We start from the raw sequence: 13,519 nt of genomic DNA, 5'->3' as shown, positions 1-13,519 counted from the left end.
CATCAGACGCTGCTTGCGTGTAACGGAGATGTATCTGTTATTTAGTTAGGCCTACTGGACATTTTCGTTGACATAAGTAGATTTTTCATTTTGTTTATTTATTAAGTTCATATAAACCGTGTTTCGAACGTTTTTGAGGTTGTTAAATACACGATTTTGATTTCTTTAAGTGGCGAGTGACGTTTTTTTCGTTGTACGCTTATTTCTCCCCGGAGAGATACAATGTCAATGTTGAGATCATTCATAATATTCAGATTCCGAAACAAAATAAGGCGAGTCCTTATCACAAACTGTTCCAAAGATATTTAATGTTTTGCTAAACATGTCTAGTGTTGCGCCCGGCTTCAGTTAAAAGCCAAATTGCATTCTAAATTTAGTTAATAGATGCCAGACTGTCTGCACCTGATGCGCTCTGATGTTGCAGATAGTTGAGGATGTTGGCATCAAACGTGAGTGGTCCCAGGATGACCTAATAATTTAACATTATTAGTTGAAGTTACTGTACAGGAATTACAGGAATCATTTGAATATGTGAGTTACGTGAATATGGTATGGTTTATTTCTTAATCCCTGAGGGGAAACATGATTTGCCACCAGAGCGAATACACATACAAACATGAAAGACACAGTTACATGATACAATACACTACAGGATACACAACACAATAGGAGAGCCTCTTAACATAGTGCTATCGGTGTTCGTTAATTTTTTTTACCGCAGCAGGTACAAAGGACCTTCTCAATCGCTCAGTAGAGCATTGAGGCATCAGCAATCTGTTACTAAATGAGCTTTGCAGAGCATCGAAAATACTAAACAATGGGTGGCCTACAAAAGATAAAATGGTGTTCAGTTTAGTCCTGGTTCGCTTGACTATGGTGATCTCCAGGGAATCATGAGGAAGGCCAATCACTGAGCCAGCCTTTTTGATAATAATAATAACTTTATTTGTATAGCACTTTTCATACAGAGGTTGCAGTTCAAAGTGCTTCACAACAGTAAAAAATACAGGCATAAGCGAGCATAAAAAGATAGACGGGTAGAATCACAGTGTTTCACATTAGGATCTAGCATCCCAATAGGCTCTCCGCTTACAGTTTTCAGTAACACAAATAGTAAAAATAGTTTAAAATGATTCAGTTTAAAAATAGTCAAAAAATTATAAAATAGAACGGACATAAAAAATACAGGCATGAGCGAGCATAGCAAGATATGGCAAATCACAGTGTTTCACATTAGGATCTAGCATCTTAATAGGCTCTCTATTCAGTAATACTCCTGTAGTTCATGAACAAATAATCACAGTGTTTCACATTTGGATCTAGCAAATAATAAGAATAAAATTATTCAGTTTAAAAATAGTCATAAATAATCCTGTATGCATCGTTGTTTAGTGTGTATGTGTGTTTATTGTGTTGTGTGTGTGTGTGTGGTTGTACTTCAGCTACTACTACTCTACAACTACCACTCCAGGACACAGTTAACCTAGATCTACTCTACTCTACAACTACCACTCCAGGACATAGTTAACCTAGATATACTACTACTACAGCTACTACTACTCTACAACTACCAGGACACAGTTAACCTAGATCTACAACTACAACGCTACAACTACTACTACTCTACCAGGACACAGTTAACCTAGATCTACTACTACTCTACAACTACCAGGACACAGTTAACCTAGATCTACAACTACAACGCTATGATGATTTTATTTATACGTTTTTTGTCCAAAACAGTGATGCTGCCCCCCCAGCAGAGAACAGCATTGAACAGGACACTAACCAGGATACCTTGGTAAAATACATAGAGAAGTGACCTGCTGATGTCAAAAGAACAAAGTTTTCTCAGATGAAAGAGCCGAGACTGGGCTTTTTTTAAACACAGAATCTGTGTTCTGCTTCCAGTCCAGCTTACCGTCCAGGTGAACACCAAGGTATTTATAGGACTGGACTATTTCAACCTCCTGCCCCCTAATGATGACAGGAGAGACATTCACCTCCTTCCTACTGAAGTTGATGACCAACTCCTTGGTTTTTTCGATGTTTAATTCCAAGAAGTTGGCATTGCACCAGTGGACAAATGAGTCAATCTCCTTTTTATAGGCTTGGTCATCGCCTTTGTTGATTAGACCGATCAGCGCTGTGTCATCAGAATTTTTTTTGCATATGGCACATGGCCTCGCTGTGTCTGCAGTCGGCAGTATAGAGCACAAAGAGGAAGGGCGCCAAAACTGTTCCCTGGGGGGCTCCAGTTTTTGTCCAGATGACATCCGATACTATGTCATCCAGCCTGACAAACTGAGGTGGAGGAACAAGATATTTCGTGCACCAAGAGATGGTTGAGTTGTGCAGTTTAAACTGGATCATTTTGTTTGCTAGGATATGTGGCTGGATTGTATTGAAAGCGCTAGAAAAATCAAAGAACATTACCCTAACAGAGCTGGCAGACGATTCAAGGTGGCTAGATACATTTGGTGCAACATAAAAATCAGTGCATCGTCGACTCCTACACTCTTCCTATATGCAAATTGCAAGGGGTCTAAATAAGGTGCCACCTGCTCCCTGAGGTGGCCCAGCACAACCCTTTCAAAACATTTCATGATGTGACATGTCAGAGCAATAGGTCTCAGGTTAGTGAGGCTATTACACACACATTGTTCTTTTTAGGAATAGGGACAATACATGATGTTAACCACATTACAGGAAGAGCAGATGAAGACAAGGATAGAGAAAAAAGAGAATGAAAAACATGGCACAACTGGTCAGCACAGACCTTGAGGGTGCGTGGATAAAAATCAGGCCTGGGGCCCTTGTTTACCTTTATGCGCTTAAACTCCTGACGAACCTCTTCAATAGAGATGACAATAGGGGGACAACTGTCCACAGGACTAGGCTGAGCCAGAGAGGAGAGGATACTCTCCTGCTCAGCAGAGAAATAAAATTCATCGAAAACCTAGCAAAGAACTGGTTTGCATGATTAACATCAATCTCAGGGCCCAGACAATTGGAATTGTTGGTCCAATCAGTGATTGATTGAATGCCTTTCCAAAGGCCCCTGGTATTGGTATTGGACATTTGTCTTTCCACCCTATCTTTATATTTAAGTTTTGCTTGTTTTATTTTAGCTTTCAGCTCCCTTTGACATTTACATTTACATTTAGTCATTTAGCTGACGCTTTTATCCAAAGCGACTTACAAGTTCTGTACGACAAGCCATCAGGAAGAGCACAACTCTATCAGCTGAGTAACAATGTTCATCAAAGTGTTGAGTGCTACAGTGTAGGTTAGTTTATTAGGACAAGTGCATGACAGTATGGTTAGTTAGGGTTAGATTTTTTTTTTTTTTTTTTTTTTTTTTTTAATTCAGATAATGGTTGAAGAAGTGAGTCTTTAGTCGACGGCGAAAGATTGGACGTGTTTCGGCTGTCCTAACTGGGGTGGGTAGTTCATTCCACCATTGTGGGGCAAGGACTGAGAATAGGCGACTTCTCTTTGATGACCCTCCCGGAGCTTGGATAGGAGTAGGTCTGAGGCGGCCAGAAGATGCAGAGCGTAGGGGTCTTGAGGGTGTGTAGTTAGAGACCATTGACCGGAGGTAGGCGGGAGCAGTTCCCTTTGCCGCACGGTATGCTAGGTCAAGGGCCTTGAAGCGGATTCGTGCAGCAATGGGGAGCCAGTGCAGGTCCCTAAGAAGTGGGGTGACATGGGCCGACTTCGGTAGGTTTGAGATCAGGCGGGCCGCTGCGTTCTGAATGAGTTGAAGAGGCTTAGTGGCAGTGGCCGGGAGGCCAGCGAGCAGTGCGTTGCAGTAGTCGAGGCGGGAGATGACTGTTGATTGGACGAGGAGTTGGGTGGCTTCTTTTGTCAGGAAGGGGCGTATCCTTCTGACGTTGCTCAGGAGGAATCGGCAGGTTCTGGTTGTCGCTGCGATGTGAGCAGAGAAGTTCAACTGGTCGTCGAGGACAACACCAAGGTTCTTGGCGGTCGGGGACGCGGTCACAGCTGCATTCTCGACTGTGATGGAAAGGTCGGTCAGGGGGGAGGATTTGGCCGGCAGGTGGAGCAATTCTGTTTTGCTTAGGTTCAGTTTGAGGTGGTTGGTCGTCATCCAGGCGGAGATGTCGGACAGACAGGCCGAGATCCGCTCAGAGACGTGGATATCTGAGGGAGGGAAGGAGAGGAAGAGTTGAGTATCGTCGGCATAACAGTGGTAGGAGAAGCCATGAGACGTGATAATGTTACCCAGTGATTTAGTGTAGAGGGAGAAGAGAAGGGGTCCTAAAACCGAGCCCTGGGGGACACCCGTCCGCAGGGGGCGGGTGGCCGACAGGGTCCCTCTCCATGACACTTGGTAGGAGCGGTCATTGAGGTATGATGACAACCATGTCAGCGCAGAGCCAGCCACTCCCATTCCTGCGAGGGCCGCGAGGAGGATCTGGTGGTTGACTGTGTCGAAGGCTGCAGATAGATCTAGGAGAATCAGGACAGAGGAGAGGCCTTTCGCTTTTGCTAAGTGAAGTGCCTCTGTGACCGCAATGAGGGCTGTCTCTGTGGAGTGACCAGTCCTGAAGCCTGACTGATTAGGGTCTAGGAGGTCATTCTGTAAGAGATAAGCAGTAAGTTGGTTGGATACAGCACGTTCAAGTGTTTTAGAAAGGAAGGAGAGAAGAGAGACAGGACGGTAGTTGCCTATGACGGTAGGGTTCAGGGATGGTTTTTTTATGAGGGGCGTGACTCTGGCTTGTTTTAGGGAGGTGGGGACCACCCCCGAGTTGAGTGAGGAGTTGATGGTTGCAGTTAGGAATGGGAGGATGTCTGGTGCTATGGACTGGAGGAGTGGGGAAGGTAGCCGGTCCAGCTGGCATGTAGTCGGACGGTTCGACGTTACCAGTGTCAGGGTCTCGGCTTCTGTAATGGGAGAGAAAGATGACAGAGTGAAGGATGAGGTTCTCGATTCAGCATTTGGAATGGGTGGGGGTTGGGAGAAGGAGCTGCGGATGTTCTCCACTTTTTCCTCAAAGAAGATCGCAAAGTCTTCGGCAGAGAAAGATGAGGGAGGGGGGGGTGGGGGGGGAGTGAGGAGGGAGGACATGGTAGCATGCAGTTTGCGAAGATTCTTGGCAGAGGCCTCGATCCTATGGTGAAAGAAAGAAGCTTTGGCATTAGTAATGGTTTTGGAGAATGTTAACAAGAGGTTGTGATATGTGTCGATGTCAGCAGTGAGGCGTGACTTTCTATACTTCCTTTCAGCTGCTCTCAGGACCTGTCTTTGTTCTCTCACTGGATCTGTCAGCCATGGACTGGGTGGGGAACGGCGGGCAGGTTTCTCAACGAGGGGACAGAGCTTGTCGAAGAAGGTTGCAAGGGCTGAGAGGAGGGTGGAGGTTGCCATCTCTGTGGAGAGAGCAGAGAAGGTGTCACTCAAAGGTAGAGTGGATAGTATGTCAGAGGAGAGGGTGGAGGGGGATAGGGAGGGCAGGTTGCGTCTGAGTGAGACGGTTTGAGTTGGGGTGAAGACCTTTCGGTTAAGCATGAGAGTTAGTGAGAAGGATATGAAGGAATGGTCAGATACATGTAGGGGAGTTACCGTGGTGTTAATGATGCTGGAGTTACGGGAAAATATGAGATCCAAGGAGTTGCCTGCTTTGTGGGTGGGAGGCATGGCAGTGGGAGTCAGGTCAAATGATTGTAGGAGGGAGACTACTATGACTGACTGAGATGAGTCAGGCAGGTTGAAGTCGCCCAATAGAAGGAGAGGGGTACCATCTTCCGGTAAGGAGCTTAGAAGCATGTCCAGCTCATCTGTGAAGTGATCGAGCGGACCTGGAGGGCGGTAGAGTGTAACAATGGTGAGATTGAAAGGATTAGAGACAGATACTGCATGATATTCAAAAGAGGAGAGTGACAGTGCTGGGAGGGGTGTTACGTTTGTAGTCCATGAAGGAGATGTCATGAGGCCAGTGCCTCCACCCCGCCTGGAAGGTCGAGGTGTGTGAGTGAAGTTATAGTTTGTAGATAATGCTGCAGGTGTTGATGAGTTATTGGGGGTTATCCAGGTCTCAGTTAGAGCCAGGAGCTGCAGGTTTTGACTATGGGCGTAGGCAGTAATGAAGTCAGCTTTCTTGACTGCTGATTGACAATTCCATAGGCCTCCCTGTACTGTGACAGGTGTATTAGTGGCTGTAGGAGGGTAGGATAGATTAGCCGGGTTGCTAGCAAACTGCCGTGGGTGGGTTGAGTCTGTTCTGGGGGAGCAGATTGTGGATATGAGACACATTGTGGTGTCAAGAGTGGCAGGGAGGAAGTAGAGAAATAGCAGAGTGGGAGGGAAAGGGAGATTTTTCAGAGTGGAGTGTAAGATAGGATTATGATGTACTTAGCGCTGGGTGGATCCCTGGATCCCTCTGCAGAGAACTCCAGGAAAACTCCTCTTTGTCCCTCTTCGTTTCTCGACGCTTCGCTGACGCTAAGCCAGCAGGCCTTTAAATCCCTATCACTAATTAGTGCTTTCTAACACCTGGCCCTTAATGGGTCACTTAAGGAAACAAAATGGCCGCTTTAAACACGCCCCTTAATCAAGTCAGCTGGTCAAGTCAGCAATCAAGTCTCAGTTTAAAGATATTACTAAATTACTAAAAATGTCTTAATCAAGTCAGCTGGTCAAGTCAGCAATCAAGTCTCAGTTTAAAGATATTACTAAATTACTAAAAATGTCTTAATCAAGTCAGCTGGTCAAGTCAGCAATCAAGTCTCAGTTTAAAGATATTACTAAATTACTAAAAATGTCTTAATCAAGTCAGCTGGTCAAGTCAGCAATCAAGTCTCAGTTTAAAGATATTACTAAATTACTTAAAATGTCTTACCCTGATGCAGTGTAAGTCTCTCAGTGAATGAGCTGTCCTTCCACAACAGAATGTAGTTTAATCATATCTCTATCATCACCAGTGGAGAATGCCCTCTTCTTTTGGTTAATTGCAGCTTTCACCTCCCTGGACATCCAAGGCTCATCATTGGGGAACGTTTTAATTGTTTTACAGGGGATGGCGCCATCAACACAGAAATGTATGTAGGCGGTGACTCCGTCAGCTTTACTGTCCAGGTCGAGATCATCGTTGTCTAAAAATATAGACCAGTCAGTACATTCAAAGCTCCCTTGTAATTTATCACAACTCACAAGCGTCATCAAACCACACACGCACAGTTTTCGACTTGATAGGCCGTCTCTGGATAACAGGAGAATAGCTAGGCACAGGGAACAAACTTTAACTTTTTGACTTACCAGCCATTTGGTTGGTAGATTTAAAAAACTACCAGCCGGGCAGATTTTTTACCAGCCAAAAATCCAATTAGTATTTATATTGTAACGTTTGGCCACTTTAAATCATTGAACAGAGAGAGAGAGGTAGATTAGATAGATAGATAGATAGATAGATAGATAGATAGATAGATAGATAGATAGATAGATAGATAGATAGATAGATAGATAGATAGAGAGAGAAGGCAGGCCTGAAAACCTACCTGTTCAAAAAGGCCTTTGACTGTTAGCTTTTTATTTTAATTTTATTGCGCTTGTTTTTAAATTGTCTGTTTATACTATGTTTTTAATTAACTATGTTCTATTTTTATCTTATTTTTATTCTGTATTTTATTTTATTTGTTTGACTAATAACTATTTTATTTCAATTTTTTTTAACTGTTTTAACCATGTAGTGTAGCACTTTGGGATCCCAGTGAACAAAAAGTGCATTACAAATCCAATCTATTATTATTATTATTATTATGTGTGGCTGCCGCCCTGGCGGACATCTGTGCTCTACTGAGTGCACCTTTCTAGTCTAGAGAGAGAGCGCTGATTCTCCGTAGCTGAGCAGGGTTGCATTTTGTCAACACAAGTTGGAACCCTGGAGGAAGCGATATAAGGAAACGAATTGCCAATAAATGTGAAGTTATCTTTGAACCTGTTGCAGGGAATATGCCTCCACATATTTGGTCAAATCAAATGCGAAATAGTAAAATATCAGAGCACAATCAAAAACGCGATTGCAGGGTTTTCTTGTAGGCTAAAGAACGGTGATGTAAGACCTCATGTGCCGTCTCATGTTACAAACTTGACCTCGTGAGCAGAGCGCATCTCATTTACATTTAAAGGTTCATTGTTTGTAAACATTAGAACGGACACGTGACACACACACACACACACACAAACACACACACACACACTCAACTCACCACCGCCGCATCATATTGACGCCGAGCACAGCCGACCCATTACGTAGATGCAGTGTATTTTGTTAGCCGCCAGCAGACCTTAAATTCTAATCGCCAAACAATAAATCTACAAGCCAATGGCGCCGGGCGTTAGGCATGGGCGGTATGACGGTATACCAGGGTATTTAGAGATACCGACTGTATTGAAAATCAATACCGTCAAAATCACAGATCCATTTCAGTTTATAATTACAGTGAAACGGAGTTTTAACAGTGGTTGGTTGTAGTGCACTGCACACACGCGCCAGCAGAGGGCGAGACCAGTCCTCGAGTCACTAGTGGAGCGAGGCAGCGAGCCGCAGAGCTGGTTGTCTATACACAGGAGGAGGAGGGGAAACCCCGCTTCACTGGAAATTAAATGAGAGTCGAGACACGCTTACCGTTGCTGCGGGCTAACTGGCTGTTCTGAGAGCTAACTGTTGTGTATGTGTATCACAACGGTGGTCACGCTTTACGGTAATGTTGCGACAGTGCTGTGAAAATACCGTAAAACGTTGTGGTAACGAGAGTGTGTGTTGTGGACTGGTGGAACAAGCAAATAAACAGTAAAACGTTACGTCGCAGTCCGGTGTGTTTTTGAATACACAATACTAACGTTACTAGTACTAGGGTGCTGCGGGGCTCCTGGCTGCGTGTAGCATAATGCCAGCGGAAGAGTGCAAGAGCGCTTCCGCATTCTTCGCCGCGCATGCGCATGAGGTCCTCGCTTAGTTCAGACGCCCCATTCAACACGGTGAATCCCAAACTCGAAACTCCGTTAAGCTCCAGAGAGAGAGGCTGAAAACTGCCAGTTCTTGCCCGACGGATGAGAGCCGAATCGCGTATCCGAGTTCTGATGAATAGCCCCAAAACATGGAGGTCGCGAACGGCGCCGGCTTCGCTGACCAGAGCTCTCTCAGATTCAAAATTTTAATCGCAGCCTGGAACATACATGTTTCGGAACCAATGTGTAACTAGACAGTTACAATATAACATTTATATTAATTAACCCAGTTAATGCCTTAAGAGAAAGAGTCTGGTGGTCAATTACTACGGAAATGTTGTGTCTTACTAATAATAACTAATTCCGCGGTCAATAGAAGTCTCTGTGATACTTTCTGAATATGATTTGGGAATGGGCAGGGTTATAATAGAAGAAAGACAGTGTAAACAATATAATTAACTCTGAATATAATAATGACAAAATAAACAGGATACACAACAAGGTGCATGCGATGAGGTTATATGTAGTGCACCTTGTTGTGTATCCTGTTTATTTTTCGTCATATATAGTCGCGCTGTGGTTACATGACGTCATTGCTATTTTAGAGCTGCCCTACCGGTTACACGGTATAGTCAAAATCCATACCGTAGAGCAAATTCATACCGTTTATACCGTCCACCCCTAAGCTGACAGCTCATCCACTTTGTTGACTAGTGAGCGGATATTGTCCATAATAACAGACGGGAGCACAGGTTTAAAAAAACCCTGCCGTCTCGTCCTGATTCGGGATCCTCTGCAACCCCTCTTCCTCCGTTTCACATGGGGTACAGGTACAGATGAGTCGACATCGGGGAAGTAGGCCACCTAGTCCGCCCGTTGAAGGAGGCCGAAGCTGCAGCAGCTCCAGCCGGCTGTAGGTGATGATGGACGGACGCTCAGGTGACAGAGTCGCACGCACAGGGGGCAGCGCCAAAATAATATAGCTTGCCCGTGGACACAGACATTCATACGCAATTTAACAGCTCCGTCTTTTAACACACTTATATCATACATACAGTAATGTTAAATAAGATATTGAAAGATGAAGTTACAAATGAAAAGGGGCAAAAGCACTTACTCTTGGACAATTCTACAGCGCACAATGGGTTTTAAACGGATGTCAAATCGGAGCGAAAAAAAGCTGAATCCGCTTCAGAAGACTCACTACATTAGGTATAATAATAATTACAACAATTGCATTGTTACTGTTCACATGTGTGGTGCCGTCACAGTCATATATAAAAGGAAACAGTTTGAATGACCTATAGAGAAACACATCGTTCCTCAATCGTCCTGTCCGCTCGGTACCGCTATGGTATTTGAGATATCGCTTATCGCCACCTACTGGCCCGGCATGCTTGTTGGAGCAATTTATATGCGTTGATGTGTTTGCGTCTGGATGGAGTTTTTTTTTTTAACGCTGCCGTGTGGGCGAGGATATTTAATTAAACTGAGCCTGAAAATATCTGTTTTTGCAAAAGATCCAGATACGTGTGGACATGGCCTTATACTAATGATGATGATCACACACAACTCATTCCACCTACCTGGTCTTTTTCACAGCAATGTTGCTGCTGAGTTTTTCCAGGCGATACTCTCCAGTGTCATGATTCACAATGAGGATACATTCCTTCATGTAAGGTCTCTTGGATCCCTTGAAGACTGTTACAGGGGCAGTTGAGCCCTTCAATTAAAAACAATTAAAAAAAAAGAAGGAAATTATATATATATTTTTTATAAATCATTAGAATAGTTGAATCATTGTCATTATACAGCACAACAAAAAGAGGTTCTGGCATCCGACCAGAGTGCAAATGTAGCAGTAAAGTGCAACAGCTCTATACAATGTACAGGTGATTAAACAGGGTACAAAATATACAAATTAGTACTACGGAGTAGTGAGTATAGTGATAATCAGATGTATGTACAGAGATATAGGTAGGACAGTAAGGTACTAGTAGTCATACTGGCCAGCAGCGTAACTAGAGAGTAGGATATGTACAGATATAGATTAGATATAGTAAAGGACATATGCAGGTAAGTACATACAGGTGTGGATAGCTATACATGCGCTGTGAGAATAAATATATAATACTAATCTAAATACCAATTAAAATACTAAACCTTTCTATGATTTACGAAGGTCCGTCAATGGATTACTGTGGCGAGAGTGAATTCAGGTATTATAGCGTTATGAATCTTACCTCTAGATTTGGTAGAGTTATGGTGACTTGTTCTCCTTTACCGACTTCAAGCTCTCCTTCACATGCTGTGTCAATAGAGGCTGGTTTGAAGTCATCTGTGTTGAGAAGAGAAAAGAGAAGCTTGGTAGTGAACAACAGAACACTGGCAGTAATACTGTACAGCTGCTGGCAGCAACGAGATGGGGCTGGACGTATTTCTAATGCATAATTAGAAGAGGACTATATAGACAGGTAGTCACGGTCCTCGTGAAAATGTACCTTAAGATCGACAGTTGTACGTTATTTTATTAACTTTTTGAAGTTTGAACATCAGAATATGCATGTGTAACTGAATTGGATCCTTTTTAGGTGGCCAAATGGATAAGGTTTAACATACATGGTAACGTAGTTCAAGGCTGTCAAGACGACAGGTACCGAGCGCAAAGTGCCTGCCAGTAGCTAGTGACTAACCACCTTCATGTTCTCACATGGAATTTCCAATAGGACTTTCACTTGTTTATGAAAATGAAAAGTATTCAGCTGGTCTATGTAGGTAAAATCACTGGCATGTTAAAGACAACATAGGCAAATGCATATTAGATTTCTTAAGCAGCACAGAGGATGACTTGAACTCATAACCCTTATGGCAGGTTACGAATGTCTTCAGCTGACTGTGAGAAGTGGTATTATGATCTTGTGGTTGGTTTGAAATTGTATGGGTGAACAGACTACAATGCTCAGAAAAAGATAAATAAAATAACAAGATGAAGGAGGATTGTGTATTAGAAGCAAGAAAGAGAATAAGGATAAATGTAATACCATAAAGGCAGAAGTCAAAAAGCTGATTAAATTCATAAAATGTTTGTATTTTTCCATTGACTAAATGTGTTATGCTACATGAGGGCACCATATATAGCTTGGTAAAAAAAAATGCAGTATTTGGAATATAAATTTGGCATACAGCATCTACAAACACTGCATTGGGTAGGCCCAATTTATTATGAAGATCTGACATTTATTATGCAAAATCTCACTGTAAATGTATACGGTGCACTGCAGATGTTTGTTATGTGCCTTGGAACAACATTCTTGATCAAATGGAAACCCTCTTTTAGGCTCTGGTTTGTGCAGGTCTCTGACAGCACTCTGGCATTTTTTGGTGTCATTTGAGGAAAGGAATGTAGCACTAGTAGTAGGGCTTTTCGTTTTCCAGTTCTTCATTTAAACAGAGTGGTGGATTCATTTCATAATTGATTATGTGGGCAAGTTAACTGGGTAGGAAGGTTTCCTCTCATTTGGAACGACAACCACAGCACCGTACAATACCAGTAGTAGGGTGTGCAGTACAGTTGATTTTTATGCATTTTTTCAGAAGACTTGGAACCTTATGAGACTTTGCTTGAACTTTCGACTTGGTGCTGCGCCACCATCTGGAGAGGTTTGCCATGGCATTGGGAGTGGATGACAGTTCCTAAACCGGTGACGTTTCAGTGCAGCAATTACAATCTATGCCCAAAAGATGGCGTGTCTGTCACAAATAATGAATCTGCAGTCACTGACACACAGCACTAATGACAACAACGTTAGCTAACTTTAACATTTACTGTAGACAGCTTGAGCATCAGAGCAAACTCTACGAAATTCACAATGACGATGTGACACGAACAGTTTTTAACCCGATTACTGATAACAAGGCTAGCTCCAAGTTAGCCGCTAACGTGACACCACGGCTAACAGCTCCCGTTGGACGTTTAGCTAGCAAGCTAGGTAGAAAGCTTAGCACACGTTAGCTAACGTTAGTTAGCAGAACAAGTTGGATTCAAAATGGCACTTACATCGCACCGTATGGTATGCGCTTTTAGGGTGTTTCTCAAACGTTTCCCCTAATTTCAAGACGTGTTCTTGATTGTCAAAGTTCGAATATGCGGTTCCATTCATTTTAATGCGAGTTTCCAACCATACGCTATCAACTTTTTTTTTGTTGCTATTCTTTCCTATGCGAGACCATGTATGGCAGAACGGCCCACCTCACTTCTACCACTAAACCATACCTCCTCTTTTCTGTGATTGGTCAAAGCTCGTTGTTCACTTTGTCTGATTGATTCAAGGCTTGTCAATCAAGATGTCGTCGGAAGCATAGATATCTATTGTCGGAAGTGCTCGTCACAGGATATGAACACGTTTTTCCCTCAGACTATAATAATTGACCGGTAATTCAGTATCCGTATCATTGTAGATCCTTGATCAATGTTAGGCATGTATGTAATTTCTAATCAGCAGTTTCTGTTCATATTATGTTACGTTTGTCTATTTATGGTAA

General features: G+C 43.1%; 1 protein-coding gene across 1 annotated transcript in view; it reads right to left on the bottom strand.

The window, feature by feature from the left end:
* The window catches only part of eaf2 (ELL associated factor 2), a 32,018-nt gene extending 18,812 nt beyond the window's left edge, over positions 1-13,206 (bottom strand). The window contains exons 1-3 of the mRNA XM_084309922.1: positions 13,035-13,206; positions 11,221-11,315; positions 10,564-10,700 (exon numbers count right to left, since the gene is read on the bottom strand). Coding sequence (XP_084166048.1) covers positions 10,564-10,700; positions 11,221-11,315; positions 13,035-13,137 — 335 coding nt within the window. The 5' untranslated portion in view covers positions 13,138-13,206. The remainder of the gene's footprint in view (positions 1-10,563; positions 10,701-11,220; positions 11,316-13,034) is intronic.
* Positions 13,207-13,519: the final 313 nt, after the last annotated feature.

This window comes from Notolepis coatsorum (assembly GCF_963971535.1).
Source record: "Notolepis coatsorum genome assembly, chromosome: 3".
In the NCBI taxonomy this organism is placed as follows: Eukaryota; Metazoa; Chordata; class Actinopteri; order Aulopiformes; family Paralepididae; genus Notolepis; species Notolepis coatsorum.
The sequence above is the reverse complement of the archived record's forward strand: the minus strand, read 5'-3'. Positions and strand labels throughout refer to the sequence as shown.